The sequence below is a fragment of the Gobio gobio genome, assembly GCF_949357685.1.
Source record: "Gobio gobio genome assembly, chromosome: 15".
NCBI lineage: Eukaryota > Metazoa > Chordata > Actinopteri > Cypriniformes > Gobionidae > Gobio > Gobio gobio.
In genome coordinates this window covers 22793910-22815384 of record NC_137108.1, presented here as the reverse complement: position 1 = coordinate 22815384, position 21475 = coordinate 22793910, and the positions used below count along the sequence as shown (strand labels likewise).

General features: G+C 40.6%; 1 protein-coding gene across 2 annotated transcripts; it reads right to left on the bottom strand.

The window, feature by feature from the left end:
- Positions 1-13408: 13408 nt before the first annotated feature.
- Positions 13409-20566, bottom strand: crabp2a (cellular retinoic acid binding protein 2, a). Of its 2 annotated transcripts, none has more exons than XM_079836431.1 (5): positions 20167-20566; positions 16564-16742; positions 16131-16247; positions 15465-16022; positions 13409-13602 (listed from the first exon to the last, which is right to left on the bottom strand). In XM_079836431.1, exons 1-4 carry the CDS (start codon positions 20246-20248, stop codon positions 15972-15974), a joined length of 429 nt encoding a protein of 142 aa, XP_079692557.1. In that variant the 5' UTR covers positions 20249-20566; the 3' UTR covers positions 13409-13602; positions 15465-15971. The 2 variants fall into 2 exon arrangements, with proteins under 2 accessions (XP_079692557.1, XP_079692558.1); XM_079836432.1 differs by having other exon boundaries at positions 15421-16022; positions 20167-20550.
- Positions 20567-21475: the final 909 nt, after the last annotated feature.

The window sequence follows — 21475 nt, the reverse complement described above, 5'->3', positions numbered from 1 at the left end:
GAGAGAGAGAGAGAGAGAGAGAGAGAGAGAGAGAGAGAGAGAGAAGCGTTCATGCAAACAGCTTGTAATTAATGTGAAATTCCTATATTTGGGGAGAAAAGATAGGCTAATTGCATTCAAAATTTATATTTGTAATACTGTCACATTTTGGGGAAAGGAATCTGGTCTTAAAACAAAAGTGATGTCACCGCACCACCATGGACACAGATACCCACAAACACTAGTCATGTACATGCAAAAGCTACAATTCAAATCAAATGTTATTAACTGGACTAGCAGGATTTGCCTTCTGACTCACACTTATGTAATAAAAAAAACTAAACAGGGTGTTCACCATCTCCAAGTACACACTCTTACCATTAAAGAGGGAGCATTGAGGCCAAAACATACTCTATAAGGAACATATTTTGACCGTTTCTTGTCTTCTGCCTCAGTTCTCAGTCTGAACTAATCAAAACTCAGCAGTCACCTGACCCCGCCAGATGCCTGCTGTTACTAGCAATGTGGCTTCCCACAGATATGGTACAATACAGCATTGCATGAAACCTGGGACTCCATTCAGTACAGTATGTGAGTGATGATGGATGGGTGTGCATGTGAGGAAAAAAGATATAGAAAAAAAGCCATGATCAAGCATCAGCAGAATACAGTTGTCAGTCCTATATTTCTGTGCTTAATACAATTAAAGTCACCATGAAATCAAAATTGACCATTTATGTTTATTTAATGTAATATTGCAGTATTTATTATGAACTATCAGTGCTATTATTTTTCATTTAATTCATGTTCCCTCATAAGCTTTATTCAAAATACTTCCCCTCCGTCCTGCAATCTCTTCTCTTCTTTGATGATGTGTTTTTCGGTGTGAGGGTGGGACAACCAGTCAATTACATGAGATCACAGCAAAAGGAAACTACAACAATCCAATGATCCAATCAATTACCGCCGAACATTTTTTTCTTGTTTGAGAAGCCGTTTCACTTGGAACATGTAGGGAACGCTACTGCAACTTAATTTTCATGCCGACTTTAAGTTCACGTACAGTTTGAATTTGTAGGACTCGCAACCATATTTACGGCGAACCCCTGCTGTTTGAACACAACCTTAATTGACAACTAGCTTTGTGTGTGTTGCGTGTTTTCAAGTGTGACACATTTTATTGTTGTTCATGTCAGTTTTTGTAGTTTACGCATGACTCAAATGGTATAGAGTACAACAGTTGGATTCCAGGAGGTAAAAACATTTTATATATGTAACATAACATACGTATGGTAACCCTCGTTCCCTGAAGGAGGGAAGGGAGACGTACGTCGGACGTACCGACGAATTGGGATCACTTCTGGCCAATGAACAATTGGCGTGCGAGATTTGCATCTCGCGCTCCGCCCCGCACCGTGGGTATAAACAGGAAGCGAGAGCGAATGCACGCTGTTTTTCACTGAGGAGCCGAACTTAGTGACTCGGCCATGCAGTGATGGTACAGCAACTGTGGCGACGGGACGTACGTCTCCGTTCCCTCCTTCAGGGAACGAGGGTTACCATACGTAACCGAGACGTTCCCTTTCAGTCGGTCACGTTCAACGTACGTCGGACGTACCGACGAATTGGGATCCCTTTGGAAAACGCCATAGTTACTACCACTTCCAGCGCCCAGCGATGAGCCCCTCAGACCCTGTCTGTTAGCGGGCAGGGAAATTAACGCAGGGAGAGTCAAAAAGCTGCTGTTCCGCAAGACCCTTTCAGCAGACCTTTATTGGATAACGCTGGGAAAGCGTGCCGACGAAGGCTGCTGCGGAAGCCACATCATGCCCAGAGGGAGTTACCATGTGGAGAATAGACGTATGGGCTGGCCGTGGGCAGCACAACATACGGAAGTCCCAGGGGTGGCCCCGGCCAATTAGAGGCGAGGACAACACCTTCCTGAGACGGGAAAGACAAGGGCTCGCCGTAGGGAGCTGTACCGTGGAAGAATACGCACATGGGACCGCCGTGGGGGTCACAACATATGGAACCCAGCCTAACACCCGTTCCACCAATGCATACAAGTGTTAGACCTGGCGTCAGACGCTCCGCCACATCCGACTGCCGAGGGTAACGAAGGACTCAACAGGGTTCGCCACTCTGGGGAACTCAACTGGAGCTGTTAGCATCCGGTCCATATGGAGGGGAATGGCGCAGCAAGCCGACACAAGAACGGGCACTTCGGTGTTACTGACTATGGGAAGTGAGCACACAGGAAGATACCGGCTCTACACGGAGGCTATAGAATCTAGCGAACGTGTTAGGTGTTGCCCAGCCCGCAGCTCTGGGAATATCTGTCAGCGAGGCACCACGAGCCAGCGCCCAGGAAGAAGCAACACCCCTAGTGGAGTGGGCTCTTAACCCGAGCGGGCAGGGCACGTCTTGGGATTCATACGCCAAGACGATGGCATCCACTATCCAGTGGGCCATCCTATGCTTGGAGATAGCCTTTCCCTTCTGCTGTCCTCCGTAACAGACGAAGAGCTGCTCTGAGGTCCTGAAGCTTTGCATTCTATCCACGTAAGTCCGGAGAGCACGGACGGGACAGAGAAAAGCTAGGGCTGGGTCTGCCTCCTCTGAAGGCAGTGCTTGCAGGCTCACCACTTGGTCCCGGAAGGGAGTAGAGGGAACCTTGGGCACATATCCAGGCCGGGGTCTCATGATCACATGAGAGTTACCGGGCCCGAATTCCAGGCACGATTCGTCGACCAAAAATGCCTGCAGGTCCCCGACCCTCTTGATGGAGGCCAACGCAGTCAGGAGTATTGTCTTTAAAGACAAGATCTTTAACTCTGCTGACTGCTAAGGCTCAAAGGGCGCCCTCTGCAGTGCGGTTAGCACCAGAGACAAGTCCCAAGAGGGTATAGAGGGAGGGCGAGGTGGATTTAGTCTCCTCGTTCCTCTCAGGAACCTGACGATCAGATCGTGCTTACCTAAAGATTTTTCATCTACTAGATCATGATTAGCGGCGATAGCGGCAACATAGACTTTGAGGGTGGAGGGAGACAGCCTTCGCTCCAACCCTTCTTGTAGAAAGGAAAGCACGGACCTGATCGAACATCTTCGGGGGTCTTCTCGGCGAGAAGAGCACCAATCGACGAACAGGTTCCACTTCAACTCATAGAGGCGCCTCGTAGAGGGGGCTCTAGCGGAAGCGATGGTGTCGACTACCGCTTGCGGTAGGCAACCTAGAACCTCCGCATCCCGTCCAGGGACCAAACATGGAGTTTCCATAGGTCCGGACGCGGGTGTCATAGGGTGCCCCGTCTCTGAGTCAGGAGGTCCTTCCTCAGAGGAATGGGCCATGGAGGTGCTGTTGCGATGAGCACTAGTTCCGGGAACCAAGTCCGGTTCTGCGGCCCGGGAAAGCATAGCAGCCATCTCGGGGTCCGATACGGCCGTTGCCACTCTCCCAGAGGGTGGCAGTACAGCCGAACCTTCATCCTCCGAGGACTGAAACTCCCCCTCCGATGCAGCGATCGACATCTGCTCGTCTGCTGGAGCCCCAAAAGTCACCGCCGGCCTCCCGTGGGAGGGGCCAGCGGGTTCTCTCGGAAGCTCTACGGGCTGCGGAACTTGAGAGGGAATAGGGGCCTGTGGAGGTTGACTCGGCGGGTGTGCCCTAAACGTAATCCTCAGATCACCCTGGCCATCCGAAGAAGTAGGTCTATTCTGGTTAGGAATAGAACTAGATTGTGGGATGGGTAAGGGGACTCCGCCTTCCCGAAGGTAGGTGAGTCTCGATCTTAGTTCCGAGATAGTTATGTTCCCACAGTGGGAACATGAACTATCCACAAACGCCACCTCAGCGTGCTGTTTGCCCAAACACGTGAGACAGCGATTGTGACCGTCAGTAGGCGCCAGGGAACGACCGCATCCAGAAACGAATGGGTGGAATGACATCTTGAAAAAGACGCAGCATCACCCGTGTACTCTTTTAGAGGAAACGCTCTCTGTGCTGAAGCACTCAGGGGGAAACGCGACAGCGCACAGGGTTTAGTGCAGCCCGTGCCTGTAGTCAGAACTGGAAAAACGCCCTCACTGAACCAACAAAAAACAGCAGTTTTTCTCTTAATAGAGCAGCAGTGAGCACCGCGATCCCGCTGACATGTGCCGTCTCTCCAACACGCGTTCTCCCCGATCTCCGGTCTTCTATAATAATTGTTGCTGATAGCAGCTTTAAACTCATTGATGAGAGTCCTCTTCATACGCCGTTCGGGCTCCGAAGTGAATGACAGCGTGCATTCGCTCTCGCTTCCTGTTTATACCCGCGGTGCGGAGCGGAGCGCGAGATGCAAATCTCGCACGCCAATTGTTCATTGGCCGGTTCTATATAGCTCGAAGCTGATAGGGCTCCCAGAAGTGATCCCAATTCGTCGGTACGTCCAACGTACGTCCAACGTGACCGACTGAAAGGGAACTCCATTCCTTTTCCCCATAAGGATTATAGATTTTGAATGATAACTTATAAACCTTTAAAAACAGACCTACTGTGAGTTATGGGATTGTTAATCCATGATATTTGCTTCTGCTGAAGCCATCAGCCTGAACCATTAACAGTTTAACAGCGGAATTCCTGGTGAAAACTACATTACCCATGATGCTGTCCAGAAAAATACACCAATCACAGAGTCGAAAGAAGCAACACACTCCAAAATAGCTCTTTAGTCCCGCCCACTCTCATGAAGCACTGTGAACCGATCTCATTACGCTCTCAAAATACTGAAATGTTTGTATATTTATGCATATTTTGCAATAAACTTAAAATATTGTGTTTTATACATATTCAACATATTCATACGATAATGCTGTTTGCAATGCTTGTCTTGTACCTTTGTCTTTTTGTCTGAAGTCTGTAGTGTTGTGATTAACCTAGTAGCTAATTGGCTTGGCTTTTGAAGACTATTTTAAAATCCCTTTGGGAAAAAATTATGGGGAAAAAAATACTTACGGAACCAGCGCTGCTGATAAACAGGACGGGCACTGTTGCACTCTATAAACGCCACTGTCTGTTAAGAGTGGTGCAGGTATATGGTTGTCTGGCTATCCAGACCAAGCTCAATTTAAGATTGAACATTGGTCTGGGGAGTCTGCTATGTATTTTCTACTGCACAAGAGGCGTGATATACGAGCATAAATTAAATGACTCTGTACACAATTGGATAGTCCTTCAACCAATCAGACCACAAGAGGTGTGATCAACGGGCAACGGCGATCCATCGCTTCTTTAAGCCAGTCTGTGATTGGTTCCCGCAAAAGTGTAACAGAAGCAGTAGAAATAAATGTACAGGTTTCCAGACTGAGTTGCAGGGCGAAATCAAATCGCCGGCAGATCAGGATGGGTTTACCCAGTCTAGGTATGTGGTGCACTTTGTAGGCCAACCAGCAGTTAGCATCACACTGGTTCCCTTGACAAAAACCCAATAGTATTTTTCCATAGGCTTTTGGATTATCGCAAAAAACAAGCTCTGTGACCAAAAAAAGTTTATGATACATTTTGTCCATCTAGATCATTTTCACAGACGAACACAACTTTTATGAATTTAAAAGTAGTCTATAAACGGACTACACCACAGTCGCTCAACTTCAACATCACCACCACTAAGCTTCTGACAACTCTTTCAGTTTTTATCTAAAAACATTTTCCTGGACCATTTGAGTTAGAATAGTTTATAAAAGCACGATTATAAGCATAACAAGGCTGTAAAAGCGGACTGAGCTTATACCTGCCACTTGTTGGCAACTGCCTTTTTCAAGACAAGCTTCAAAAAATCACAAGTGGGGCAATACTGATGTATTTTGTCGTAGAATATAAAGCGTGAAAGTGTCTTAGGCTTGTATTCACCACAGACCTTATTTCAGCCATTTAGCCAAAAGCCTATTAAAAAACCATTGACCTTGGGACGATGGAACTGAAAGTGCTAAAACTCGTTTCCAAAGTGAAGTCGTACCTGCACAACTTTATTGGCTCGCGTCCCTGTGCCTCAACTTAGTTTGAGAATCATGTCGTGTTTCCATTGCGAGAACAAAACTTTTTTCGTTAAATTCAAAATTGGTGTCAATCAAATGCTGAGTGTGTGAACGTTGCCTAAATGTCACCTTATTATTGCCTGCACTCTCCCCCTTCATGCGTCAAGCTCCATGTAATGATATCTTACCCTATAAAAACCACAGTGAGTCACTGGGGTCAATGCTGTGATCAGTTGGTAATGTCTGCTGATGTCATCTACCCTTTCGGGCATCTGTAATTTTCCTTATACGTTATTCTCGCTGCAAATACTGCAAGGGATCTGATCCTATTTTCGGAGTATGCTCTCTTTAAATTCTTTTGCAAAAGGGACACTTTGCCAAAACTGACGCACATGTCCCCAATCTCTTTATATCCATACGAGCCAGAGGACTAAATAAATATTTTGGGTTCAATACAACTTAAGCAGTCGACAGCATTTGCAGCATAATGTTGATTATATGAAAAGTAATTTTGACTTATCTATGTGTTTCTTTAAAAAGCAATACAAAAGAGGTTATCAGTGAGACACTTGCAATGGAAGTGAATAGGGATATATACAGTCATGGCCAAAAGTGTTGGCACCCCTAGTAAATATGATCTTAGATGGCTGTAAAAATTAATCTGCATTGTTTTTCCTTTTGATCGATCATTCAAAAAATTAGCAAAAACCCAACCTCTCATTGAAGTAAAAGAATTGGAAGTGGGGGGTAAATCACATTATAAAATAAATGCTTTTCTCCAAAACACGTCGGCCATAGTTATTGGCACCCATTTATTAAATAGTTTTTGCAACCTCCTTTTCCCAAGATAACAGCTCTGAGTCTTGTTCTATAATGCCTGATGAGTTTGGAGAACACCTGACAAGAGATCAGAGACCCTTCCTCCGTACAGAATCTCTCCAGATCCTTCAGATCCCCAGATCCATGTTGGTGCTTCTTCTCTTCAGTTCACCACTCATTTTCTTTAGGGTTCAGGTCAGCGGACTGGGACGACCATGGCAGAAGGTTCATTTTGTGTTCAGTGACACATTTGTGTGTTGATTTTGATGTTTGTTTTGGATCGTTGTCCTGAGGAAAGATTCAACGACGGCCCATTATAAGATTTCTAGCAGAAGCCGTCAGGTTTTTATTTCTGTTGGTATTTGCTAGAATCCATGAAACCATGTATCTGAACAAGATGTCCAGGACCTCCAGCAAAAACACAGGCCCACAACATTAAAGATCCAGCTGTATTTTTAAACGTGGACTTAGGGTACTTTTTATCCCTGTTTGCACCAAACCCCTATGGTGTGTTTGCTGCTAAAAAGTTGTTTTTACAGTTTCATCTGACCACAGAACCAGGTCCCGTTTTAATTTACAGTTGTGTCTGACAACTGAAAATGCTGAAATTTGTTTTGGGATGAGCGAGGAGGATTTATCTTGAATCTCTCCCACACAACATGTGGTGATGAAGTTTGATTTTTTTTTTTTTTTTTTTAAGGCTTTCTGACCCCACAAATCTCTGCAATTCTCCATCTGTGATCCTTGGAGAATCTTTGGCCACTGAAACTCTCCTCCTCACCGTGCATTAGGACAATATAGACACACGTCCTATTCCAGGCAGATTTATAACATCTTTAGTTGATTGGAACTTCTTAATTATTGTCCTGATGGTGGAAATGGGGATTTTCAATGCTTTAGCTATTTTCTTACATTCACTTTCTATTTTGTGAAGCTCAACAATCTTTTGCTGCACATCAGAACTATATTCTGTGGTTTTACTAATTCTGATGTAATATTAAGGGAATTTGGCCTTTGTGTTTCCTTATATTTATACTCCTGTGAAACAAGATGTCATAGCTAGACAATTTCATGTTCCTAGTTACTGGTGTGCTAAAAAATGCAAATATTAATGGGAATATACTTCAGAGATACTTCCAACGTGTTTTGGAGAAAAACATTTATTTCGTAATGTGAGTTTCCCCTCACTTTCAATTATTTTACTTCATTTAAAAGTTAGGTTTATATTAGGATTTAAATGCAGAAATGTGAAGCTTCAACATCAACATTATGCCAGAAATGCTGTCGATTGAACTAAACTTCAACCCAGAATATTCCTTTTAACTGACAGTTGACCTATAAGCCTGTCCATGAGATGTGACTGTTTCCGTGTGATTCTGCTCTCCACACCTCAGTGCGGGACTCACTCTTTCCGCACGTCTGGAATCTTGGAATCTTCACCGCCAGCTCACTTTGAGTCAGCACCACTGTGAGAAATGTTTCAGACTGTTTGTCTTTTTCTGCTGGAAGTAAATCCCCAAGCGTAGTTGTGTATGAATTGCCTCTTTGGTAGTGTGCACGCAAATGCGTGGAGTGATGGGTGTGAAAAACATATTTGTCATGTGTGTGTGTGTGTGTGTGTGTGTGTGTGTGTGTGTGTGTGTGTGTGTGTGTGTGTGTGTGTGTGTGTGTGTGTGTGTGTGTGTGTGTGTGTGTGTGTGTGTGTGTGTGTGTGTGTGTGTGAGTGTACATAATTATCTCACAGACTGCCCTCAAGGTTCATGGATCAGGGCCAGCTGCATGTGATCCACCAATCAGCTGTAAGGTGACAGTAGTTGGTTTGACCCATAATGCTTTGCATTATGCCCACAGGGCCTTTTTGAGTGTGTTGTCTGTGGGCTGTTTCTCACTGTTAACTGTTTAACACACACACGCTTGTACATGTCATACTTGGAAAACTCTGTGCCCACACAGTTTCTGCACACACACCCTCCGCTTCAGTTTCCCTCTCTGTTGCCGCTCAGTGTCCTTGACAAATTGTTTTTGCCAGCAAACAACCATACACACACACAGATCATAAATCTTTCACAATGTCCTGTGCAGTCTTTGCTGTAGGGCACAACATATTATCAACTCTCTGTCCATTTTATTTACATGCATAAAGCTGATCCAAATCACACAGTGCTGTCAGATTTAACATGGATCTGATATATCTGTTATCTTTCAGCAACTGAGATTAAGATCTGACATTGTATGACAGCCAGTTCATAGATTGAGTATCACAAGCTCACATCCCATGGTTTGTCTATGCCACACACACATTTTTTCCCCTCACATTCTTCCATTAAAATATATGAGAAATTAGTTTTAAAGAGTGGTTACTAACAACATCGCTGTTGCTTATGGGATTTTTCTATGAAAATATATATAGGCTTAATACTGTTTGAGTTTGGAATCAGTAAGTTTTTATGTATTTATTATTGTTTTAACCCTCTGGTGCTCTTCGTTTAGGGGTTGCATTGGTTGTCTTCCCTGGACACCTAAAATTTAACTTCCTCCACCCCAGTAAAACCAATGCAATTTATTTTTCTTCAATAATATTTTTTCTTTTTAATTTTGTATTTTGAGATGATTTGATGGTATTTTTTTTATATTTATGCAATAATTATGGTCTATTTTTGCCATTAAAAATTATACATTTCTTTTTTTTTTTTTGTAATTTTGTTTTTATTATTGCAGTATTTCAGGATAAAATAGAGACTAGGCCTTCAAAATATATTTTTTTTTTTGAAGGCAGATTAGCCCCTCTTTTGGAATTATTTAAGAAATCATGCAACCATGTGTGTAACCACTAGAGGTCTCTATGGAGAGGTTTGAGAATTCCCTAGTTCTCTTTTGAACACATTTAATGATTTTTGTTTTTTGATGGATTTGAATATATATTTAAAAAATCTCAAAGAATATTTATAAAAAAGTTTTTTGTTAGAAATATAGATTTTTTTCTGTGAATTTGTGTTTTTGCAGATTTCCCATTAATTTCCTAACGTGGTCATTTTTGACCGAAGAGCACAAGTGGGAGTATTTTTTTGGCTTCAATTTTTTTGTGTGTTTACATAATGCTAGAGAATTCACCAAGTCTCATATCATTCTGATGAAGCTGTGATTTTTAAAAATTCCAAATGTGGTTCATAGGTTAAGTTTTTCATAGGTGTGTGTGTATAAGTGTGCATGTGTGTGTGTGTGTGTGTGTGAGTGGATGTGTCTATCAAACTGATGTTTTACAGTGTCTCCCCTTTACTGCTGTGTACTTTTTTTCTGCATTGTGGCCGATTTGTAGATTGTACACACAAATATTCAGAGAATTTTTGTGTTTTTGACGATTTCCCATTCATTTCCTATGGTCGGTCATTTATGACCGAAGACAATGAACGTTACTTTTTTTTTACGACCAATTAGCATGCTCGAATCATGACCTCAATTTTTTTGTGTGTTTACATACTTAATGCTAGAAAAGTCACCAAGTTTCACATCATTCCGATGAAGCTGTGATTTAAAAAAATTCAAAACAGAACATTTTCCGGTCAGGAATGACCGAAGAGCAGCAGAGGGTTAAAAAAACTAATGCTTTTATTCAGCAAGGATAAATACATTAATCAATACATTGATTAAAGTGACAGTAAAGACTTTTAAAGTAAAGACTATTTCAAATAGCTACTGTTCTTTTTAAAATCAACCCTGATTTGAACAAGATTATTAGAATGTTTCTTGAACACCAGATCTACATATTAGAATGATTTACGAATGATCATGTGAGACTCTAGAGTCAAGACTGAACTAATGGCTGATGAAAATTAAGCTTAGCAAAGTATTCAAAATATTTCAAAATTGTTCAGTTTGGTGGAAATGACACCACAGTTGTAAATGTTAAAAAACACACACACACACAAAATATTTATTTTTGACATTTAACTTTTTTATTTTATTTTATAGCTTTTCATATGGTGCATCTCATTCGGCTCCTACCTAGGTTGTTAATCAAGTATGTTGTGAACACTAATTCAGGCAAGGTAAGGACACTGGCTCACTACGCACTGATGGTGACTTCACTACATCCTCCTTGTACAATGTCACTATCACCAATGCTCAGTGTTGGGGGTAACGCATTAACTTACAATTAACTTACGTAATCAGATTACTTTTTCAAGTAACACATTACTTTTCAAATTTACAACAAAATATCTGATTTTCTTTTTCACATTTATTTGACTGACAGCTCTCTGGTCCCCATGTTGAGAAAAATCGAGAGCAAGTGCAAAGGCGTTGTGTGCAATCATTTTATTGTCGTTCCAGACTAAATGTGAGCATTTATTCATCTCACTTGCACAATATTCGGTACTCCTCAAAATCAATAAAATCAGTGAAATGCAAAATCAGAATACTATGCAAACCTCCAATAATTAAATATTAAATAAAACAAATATTTTATGAATTTAATCTACCTTTATTGACCAATGTCTTGCTGCTAACCTTCGATGATCCAGTTAAACCAAAAGCAAAAATGACTTTAGATTTTTAGTTTTTATCGGTGAAGTAAGTGTTAAACTTTTTTCTCCTGTGTCCTATTCTTCCAGTATCCAGAACGGCAGCAGCTGAAAGGTTTGGTTGAGCTAAGCCCTTTACTGTACATGCGTGAATTTGCATTTTTACATCAGCCTGAGGCTTATTATTTCAATTTTGGTGAGGCCAAAGAAATATTTGCACACAAAAGATTTGCACAAAAATTTTACTTTTTCGTTATAATAAACAAAACACAAAAAATAAGCCCAGCCCAGGTGAGAAAAGTCTAGTCCAGTAGTCAGTGCCCTGACTACTGGACTAGAGGTTACTGCTGTGTTTCTGACTGTACTTGCAAAATATGAAAATTGTGAAATGTCTCGAGAACTTGCTGAATGTTGTAATTTTGAAAGTAAAAAAAAAAGATGCATCCAGAGTCTAGAATTGGAAGTCTGCCCTTGGATGTCTTTGAAATTAATCACTTCACTATTGAGTTATGTTGGATGTCATTTTCACGTTTGTAATTGCAACAGTGACTTTGTGCTCAAGTGTGTGTGTGTGTGGTTGCTTATCAAATTGCCTGCCAGCCAAATTCAGAGCAAACAGAATAGATGTTGGGAGGTGATTGTCATTCCAGATTTACCTGCCCTGCGCATAGCTGGGCAAAATCAGCATATGTGTGTGTGTGTGTGTGTGTGTGTGTGTGTGTGTGTGTGTGTGTGTGTGTGTGTGTGTGTGTGTGTGTGTGTGTGTGTGTGTGTGTGTGTGTGTGCGTGTGTATTTATGAGTTGTTAGACTATCCGCTTGTTTTTCTTTGAAGTTAATGACCAAATATGCAAGTGTTTCTGGCACATTAGGGCCCATTGTGGGCACTCGCATGTGTGAGTGTGTGAGTGTGTGTATGTGTGCGGTTTTATGGTCTGTGCTCACAGTGGCCAAAGTGTTTGATGGCACATGTGAAGGTTCTAAAGAATGTGCATGTTTGGTTTCATATATGTGCAAATGTGCGGGTGGTTTTCGAGGGGAGAAAGACAGCTGCCTTTTACTGCCCCAGGGGGTAATAAAGGAGGAAGGAGAGCCAGTTATTTGGGGTCTTTTATAGGGGCAGGAGGTAGAGAGGGGTTGGTTTTATTGGGGTCACACAGTAACCAAGTACAGCTGCAGGCATCACCCCTAAACCTCTCCACATTCCACCATCACCTCCATTCCTACCTTTGTTTTTCTTTGTAAGTGTGGATACACTTGATTATGTGTATTAATCTCTATTTTTCTGTTCTTAACTGTCCTAGATGGGTTTTCTGTGCATTATAGATGTATGTACAGTATATATGGGTGTATGTTGGTACTCATTTAATGATTTGGCCCTGAGTTTCCATTTCCTTCTTATTATCCTGCTCCTTGTTAAGCACATCTGCCGTTAATCATCTTCACCTTGTAATCCGACTGGCATTTCCTGCTCAGAATGGCTTCTTTGCCTGGATCTATTTTATTTTACAGATTTATCCCATTGGCTAATTTAGTGTCCAATAAATGACCCTCGGTTGACTCATCTGTATGCTTTTGACATGGCAATGGAAATGTTAATGTTTTGAGTGGAAGATCAGATTACTGGGGACATTTCTTTGATCTTTTGTGGGTGTTTTCCATCCATTTTTACATTACCATACATTTACATTCCATTCATTTGAACAGGGACTAGTGAATTAAAAGTGTAGGGTCTGGCAAAACGGAGAGCTGAAAGACAGGAACCAGAGACAGAGTGATAGTGATGAGAAAGAAACACTGAGATGGAAAAATCAGGGAGAGACGGAGGGGTGGAGAGGGACAGACAAGTTATTCTAGTTACAGCCAGCTGGCATGAATACTAAAAAAAGATGTGAACCCACTAGTATGTCTGAGTGAGAAAAGAGAGTGAGAAAGAGCGTGGGTTTGTTATAAAGGTCAAGGTGATTTCTTTAATTTCTTCTTATTTTGAAAGAAAAAAAAATGACATTCGTTGCATTGACATCATGGAACCACCAGCTTCTGTGTGGATAAATGCCACTGAATGACAGAAAAACACATACTCTTGGCAGTAACCTTTATTGTCCATGCATAGAAATAAGTAAAGATGGCTGATATTGTTTATATAAAGAAAACATAATAAAAAGAGAGTTTGGATGAAACTTCAGATTCAGGTTTTATTAAAATATATACAAAAATTAAAGCTGAAAAGAGAAGCCTGATTGGAGATTCAGGGGTTTCTAATCACAATTGACCCTTTGCTTAGCTCCGGCCCACTTTGGAACTGTTGCGGATTCAGACAAGATTTACAGAACGTCACATAGGAATGAATTCGAGATTTCCATGAACGGCAAAAATGTGCTCATAAAAAGTTAAAATATTGAGGGGATATTGTCCCTACATGAGCTGGAATGAATTGAAGTTGAAAAGCATTTAATCAGCCATTTTTCTTTTAACAAATTGTTAAATTATGCTGTAATGTTTGAACTTTGGCAACAGCAATTCAGAATGAAGGCAAACACTTCTCCCAATGAACTGAATTAAACCATAACAACGTATTTAAAAGCTATCCAAATACACAGATTCCGCATAGAGTTAAAGGTGCAGTGTGTAGTATTTATGATGATCTATTGACAGAAATGCAATATAATACACATTATTATGTTTTCAGTGGTGTATAAAGACCTTACATAATGAACCGTTATGTTTTTATTACCTTAGAATGAGCCGTTTCTATCTACATACACCGCGGGTCCCCTAACAGTGAAGTCACCATTTTGCGCCATCATGTTTCTACAGTAGCCCTAAATGGACAAACTTCTCTACAGAGCGCTAGTCACTCTCTGCTGTCTCAGATGACATCATTGTCCTGTGTTGGCCACCGTAGCTTCTCTATGTGCTTCGAAAGGGAGTAGTGAGCGGTTGCATTTCGCAACCTCACCACTAGATGACGCTCAAATTTACACAGTGCACCTTTAAAGGGATAGTTCACCCAAAAATGAAAATTAGCCCATAATTTACTCACCCTCAAGTCATCCTAGGTGTATATGACATTCTTCTTTCAGACGAATAAAATCGGAGTTACATTACAAAAGTCCAGGCTAATCCAAGCATTAGAATTGGATTTATAGTTGCTCTGTTTTTGAAGTCCATAAAAAGTGCATCTGTCTGTCAAATAACGTGCTCCACGCGGCTCCGGGGTGTTAATAAAGGCCTTCTGAAGCGAATCGATGCGTTTGTGTAAGAAAAATATCCATATTTAAAACTTTATCAAGTAAACTTTCGGCTGACCACCTTCTGTGGAAAAGTGTTGAATGTTGAAAGTGAAACTCAAGATGCGTACGTGACGTCATGTTGAGCGTACCTGGTCGCGTTAGTCTTTCGATCGGCAGGGGGACTTTCAACAATTTTTCCATATATTGAACAGGGAAGGCGGTCGGCCGAAAGTTTACTTTATAAAGTTTTAAATATGGATATTTTTCTTACACAAACGCATCGATTCGCTTCAGAAGGCCTTTATTAACACCCCAGAGCCGCGTGGAGCACATTATTTGATGGGCAGATGCACTTTTTATGGACTTCAAAAACAGAGCAACTATAAATCCAATCCTAATGCTTGGATTAGCCTGGATTTATGTAATATAACTCATATACATATACACCTAGGATGATTTGAGGGTGAGTAAATTATGGGCTAATTTTCATTTTTGAGTGAACTATCCTTTTAAGGCCCGTTCCCACCAAGAACGATAACTAAAGATAACTATTAGCGTCCACACGTGTTCATGCCTGTCTCTTTAAATGCTCGAGCTCGTTACAGCAGGATGGATTCTGATTGGCTGTCAAGGTGATTCCAACGATATCGTTTATCTGTGCCGTTATCGTTATAACTGTGTGTGGTGTGAACTCTGCTATTCTTTAATTCTTTAGTTATCATCCTTGGTGTGAACTGGCCTTTAGAGAGCAAAAGCCTGTCTGAGAAAATGGAGGACTGCAACAGTTGCTAAGGTAAGATTGGTCAGTAACATTTTAAGACTGAGCTTAGCAAAGGGTCAACTGTGAAAATAAAAAAACTGATGGACTAAACTACATGTTCCGAAGGCATATTGTACATTGACGTATTCTTAAGGTGCGGTTACATTCACGAAATTTTGCAGGAAAAAAAGTCCATTGTCTATTGTCATTAGTGTAGCGACTTTCACACCTTTCTGTTGGTTAACGCTGTGAAAGTTCTGCGATCTACGATAAATGTGACTGCACCTTTTCTGAGATTTTTACAGTGGTGATAACGGACTGTCTTACCAAAGGCTGATTTCCAAGCTTTAGTTTTCTAGGTCTTCATCAATGTGGAGACCAACTCTCAAAAGTGCTTTTGAGCCCAAATGATGTATTTGTTAAATGACCAATCAGGGCCCAGTTAAAACAAATCTTTGCTTGGATTTCTGGAACCTCACATGAATAATTTGCATGGCTCTGTAATGCATTATTCAAATACACTGTCAACAAAAAAGCATTAAAAGAAGAGATGAGGAAGAAAGGAAATGGATGATATAAAATCACAGTCAATGTGGTTAACGAGGAAAGAGAGTGATCTAGATGGATCTTCTTCCTTTTTCCTCATACTTTCACTCTCTGATATAAACTCTTGTGCACACCACATCGTCTGCGGTCATGGTCTGCAAAAAAAGCAGGACAAAGTGATATGAAAAAAAAAAATATGATCAAAGACAAATGTGTATGTAAGATTCATAAGGATAACACACGAGAACAGGAATGAATCTTACCAGAATCAGTTCGCCGTCATTGGTTATCTCCCTGGTCCATGAGGTTTTTGGACCCTCGCCCTTCTGCAAAGTCTGTTCACAGCTAATCTTGCTGTCTGTTTCCCAGCGAGGAAAGCTCTGAGAGAAACCGAGACAGACAAATATGTAAAGGCAGAGTCTTTTCTTTGGTCTGTTTTACTGTGTGACTGTAAAAGAGAGACAGAAAGAGTGAGATCAGCGCCCATGAGAATGTGAGTTCCAGAGATGGAGGCTGCAGGAAAGGGTGTGTATCCAGTTTGATAGCTCCTCTGAGACGGAGGTCGGAGGGTGTGATTGAGTCCACATCACATTACAAACACTGACATTTCATCGTGCTCTTTTGAATGTTTTGGGAAAGAAAAATTGACAAATGTAGGATGGCGTTTGAAGTGTTTTTATATGGGTGTGTATCTACCGTGCAGGGACGTCCATCCACAGTGGCCTCATTAAACTCCTGTCCAACTGTGAAGGTGACATGGGTGGTCCTCACAGAGGTGGAGGTCTTGATTGATAGTGTCTCTCCATCCTGCGTAATCTCCACGGATGGTTTGGACGCTGCTGCGACCGCAATCTTACGCAGCATCACGTTCACACCTGACAAAACACACATGCCCATCAGGACAGCCTCTCGAAGAACAGTGAGTACTCTGGCGACCATGCAACTTATGGGAAATTCTTCATTTATAGAGTTTTTTAGAGTGAGGTTTATTACTGTAAGACTGGCTGTGCTCCACACATCTGCGCTCTTTGCCGACAATGTCTGATGACATCACCTGATATAATCCCGCTTAGTGGGAAAGCAATTTGACAAGCTGAAGCGCACAAAAAAAAAAGGACATAAAAAGCATGGTAGTGCACACATGCTATCAGTACATTGTCTTTCAATGATGTTAACACACGCTAGAGATTGCCTGATATTCTGTAATCACAACAAATATAATAAATATTCAAATGTTACATTAATATACCAATTTAATTAGTCACCAATATCCAGAACCGACGAAATAACGCAATAATTGTCAGATTACAATAAAAAACATATAATTTATATTAATATGTATACTATTTATTTAATAATAATATTATTATTATTATTAATAATATTTTCGTTATAATTAAATATTCATAGTTGTTTTTCCTGCATATTTATCACTTGAGAATGCGTTTGATTGATAAATATCATGCCAACAATACAATTAATTTGGCAAAAAAAATTTTTGTTGGGTTCTATTCTTAAAAAACTTACCAAAAGGTAACATTTATTGGTACAGCCAATATTAAAGGGACAGTTCACCCAAAAATGATTTTTACTCACCCTCAAGTTGTTCCAAACCTGTATGAAAGTCTTTCTTCTGCTGAACACACACACAAAAAAAGATATTTTGAAGAATGTCTGTAACCAAACAGTTGATAGGCCCCATTGATTTTTTGTCCATACTATGGAAGTCAATGGGGCCCATCAACTATTTGTTTACCCATATTCTTCCAAATATATTTTTGTGTGTGTGTGTGTGTTCAGCAGAAGAAAGACATTAATACAGGTTTGGAACAACTTGAGGGTGAGTAAATGATGATAGAATATTCATTTTTGGGTGAACTATCCCTTTAAAGAAACTATAACTAAGATATAAGATGGTTTAATAAGAGTATAATTAATTAGCTTATTCCTCCAGTATCAGATTGATAGTTTAAAACAAAACAAAAAACAATTGTTTGTTAAGTTTTGTTTGAGAATGTTCACTCTATATGAACCAGCCTTTATAGACAAAGCCTTTACAGTTTAAATACTGAGTTTCAAATGGAGTCTTGCCATGTGTGTGTGTTCATGTTTTTCTATCCTGGGTGGGGACTTCATCCTGAATGCACACTGACTCATGGGGACTAAATTGAGGTCCCCATGAGGAAACAAGCTTATGAATCATACAGAATTCGTTTTTTTGAAAATGTAAAAATGCAGAAAGTTTTGTGTGATGGGTAGGTTTAGTGTAAGAGGATAGAATATACAGTTTGTACAGTATAAAAACCATTACGTCTATGGAGAGTCCCCACAAAGATAGTGAATGAAACGTGTGTGTGTGTGTGTGTGTGTGTGTGTGTGTGTGTGTGTGTGTGTGTGTGTGTGTGTGTGTGTGTGTGTGTGTGTGTGTGTGTGTGTGTGTGTGTGTGTGTGTGTGTGTGTAGGTGGGTGAACGCATTGAGAGGGGGAAGTTATTCAACCAGCCACAGGGGATGCTGTAATCTATTAAACCTTCCTGACAGGAAATGGATAGAGCGCAGTGTGGAAGTAGGTAAGGGCAGAGGCAACAATGAAAAAAAACATGGCACAGTTGAGGGAGGGCAAGATTACTGACAAGAGAAGAAAAAGGAGCAAGAACGACAACAGAGACATAGAAAAGGGTATTCAAGTGTGGAAAAAGACAGCTAGATATAAAGAGGCCAGTCTCTGTGTACGTGTGTGTGCGCGCGCCTCTGTGCATCGAGTAGAATTTCACACTACTCACCTCACACACATTCCCACCTGTCACCAAGGGTAAATATATACACATGAAGGCAGACAAGAGGGAGGCCAAAATTCAGACACACATTCAGGCAGAGACGCGGAGACAAATAGTCAATTACTCCAATGACTTTTAGCATAATCCATTCGCACACACACACACACACACACACACACACACACACACACACACACACACACACACACACACACACACACACACACACACACACACACACACACACACACACACACACACACACATACAATTTGTGTGATAAACACAAGAAAACATAATCTAAACCTGAGTAGACTGATTTCAAGCCCTGTTTCAAACCCCATAACTAACCGAGCAGTCAGACGGTCAGGGTCAGTGTCATAGGTTAAAGGTCAAAGGAAGCATTTCAGAATAGAGGGATGGAGATGAGGACAGGAGATGTGGACGACAGGGTGTGGCGACAGGTCGGGCCCAGCTGTGCCCAGGAATATTTGTGTGGGGAAGAGAATTTTAGTGCGTGTAAATTTAAGCGTTATATGAATGTGCTTGTGTGTCAGTGAAAAACATTAAAACAAGTCGCAAAGTTCATTCTTCAATCAACCCATCTGTCAATCATGCACATTCCTCGCATATAGCCACGCCCCTTCGTTTTTACAATGACATTTGTCCTCAGAAGTTCGTGTGGCTGCAGATCTCATCTCCTGCAGTTTGGGGTATTCTAATACATCATGTTCCCATGTCAGAAACAGCGGGACTCCCTCTCTATTGTGCTCCTTCTCCGCCCTCTTTAACTTGTCTGCTTAATTTCATCACTCTTTTGAATGGTGAAATGAAGGACCCACTCTCCCTTCTCAGGGAATCTGCTTCTTTTGTTCGACACAGACTGTTGAAGAGGGGTGTTTGGGTGGCAGCAGTGCCCTCATTAAATCAGACGTCAGTCAAATTTTGGGAACCCACAGACAAACTTGCATTCTGGATTGAGGTAGCCTAAGTATTTAAACAAGAATGTCCCTATTTGGTCAAGAAATACAGCAAATTAAGTGAATCGACTTTCCAACACGCACACAAACGCAAAAATTGAGAGCGCGAGGCACACAAACAAACTGCACACAAACGTAATGGATCTTGCCTCAGTCAGGACAGTAGGATAATATTGCGCAAGGAAATTAAGCGAAATAAGTTCAGCCCTGCCAAATCTAAGTGCCAATAGCTTTTAACCTGACTAGTTTTATTAAAACTAGTAAGATACACCTGTGTCTAATAATATTTGTTTCTAAATACGTATTCATTTTGGAATTTAGCAGCCTATAATTGAAAGTAGCCTAATACGTAATAAATAAGTAGCTACTTTAAACGTAAAACAGATACTGGGTAGTTATATGGATAAATATTAAAACGGTTTGCATTCACAGACAAGAGGGGTAGTGCATTTCTTGGTCTTTAGCGCAGCCTAATCCATGCACGCGCGTCAACTTTGCGCACTCGCTCTCTCTGCGCGCGCCGGCATCATGATATACACTTACCCAGTGCTTTGAGAAGCTCCTCGAAGTTCTCGGAGCTTTTCATTTTCCAGGTACCAGCAAAATCAGGGATTTTGCGATCCATCGTGCGTTCTGTCAAGCCTTAGAGTGTATCCCACAATTATTCTCTCTGGTGTGTGGCTGAGTGACAGTCCTTGATCCTGACACCCTCTAAAAGTACCTGCGACTTTGATTCTTAAAGCAGTGATCCCACTGATAAAGTTAAAATTATTTTTCTCCTTCCTCTACCCTTCTGTCGCTCTCTCTCTCTATCTTCCGCTGTTGACAAGAGAAACTGAAGATGTCAACCGGTGCCTTTTTCTACCCGTCTAAGACTTTCATTCAGTTCTTCCAAGCGTTATAGCTTGTGGTAAATAGGTTGAATCTAAAATTTGGGCCAGTTATCACGCTTAATCTGTGAGGGCACACACACCCCTTTTTTGAGAAACCCCACCCACTCTTTGCCCTGTCAAATCAAGACGCCAATGATACTTCGAGATGATCTTGTCCCGCCCACAGCACGCCCCGCTTAAAACATGTGCGCGGTTGAAAATGTCCCATTAGAGCTCATTTTTGTATTTATTTGTTTGTAGTTTTCCTGAAACATTTAAAGAAATACAACTTTGTTTCTTATTATACATTGAAAATTATTGCCATAACTTTTGTTTTAGTCCTATCTTACTGGCATATTCACAATCTTACCAAAGCATAGGGGTCTTATGATCATCGAGTCGTGCGAGAGACCCCCATCCTAAGATTTAGGCTAATGGGCATCTATATAAATTTATACTGTGAAATATATCACAGTATATATATATATACATATATATATATATATATATATATACATACATATATATATATATATATATATATATATACATATACATACATATATATATATATACATATATATATATATATATATATATATATATATATATATATATATATATATATATATATATATATATATATATATATTAGGTCTTATTATTCAGTTTATATTAAGTTAATTTTTTCCCTAATCAGTATAGCATCCGATGCTGTTTATTAATAATTTATTAATTTGTTTATTTTCTTATTTTAATATATTTTTTGTAAATGTAACTTTGCTACCATTTGTCATCTAACGTTATTTTTTATTTAACTCAAATTTTTAAACTTTTTATGTATTATTAATGGAAATTATTGGAAAATGGAAAATGATTTATTTTCCTTTTTTAGATTTTTTTTATTCTCTAAAATGTCTAAATGACCGCCTAGCACTCCTGTGTCCCCGGACCCTAGTTTGAAAACTCCTGGCATATAC

What these genes read in the sequence shown, in the direction of transcription:
- crabp2a (XM_079836431.1), bottom strand. Translation starts at nt 20,248, where the DNA reads ATGGATCGCAAAATCCCTGATTTTGCTGGTACCTGGAAAATGAAAAGC. An exon ending in GGAGCTTCTCAAAGCACTGG is followed by an intron (nt 16,743 to 20,166) that starts GTAAGTGTATAT and finishes GTGTTTTGTCAG; the next exon opens with GTGTGAACGTGATGCTGCGT. An exon ending in ATGACGGCGAACTGATTCTG is followed by an intron (nt 16,023 to 16,130) that starts GTAAGATTCATT and finishes CTTTTTTTGCAG; the next exon opens with ACCATGACCGCAGACGATGT.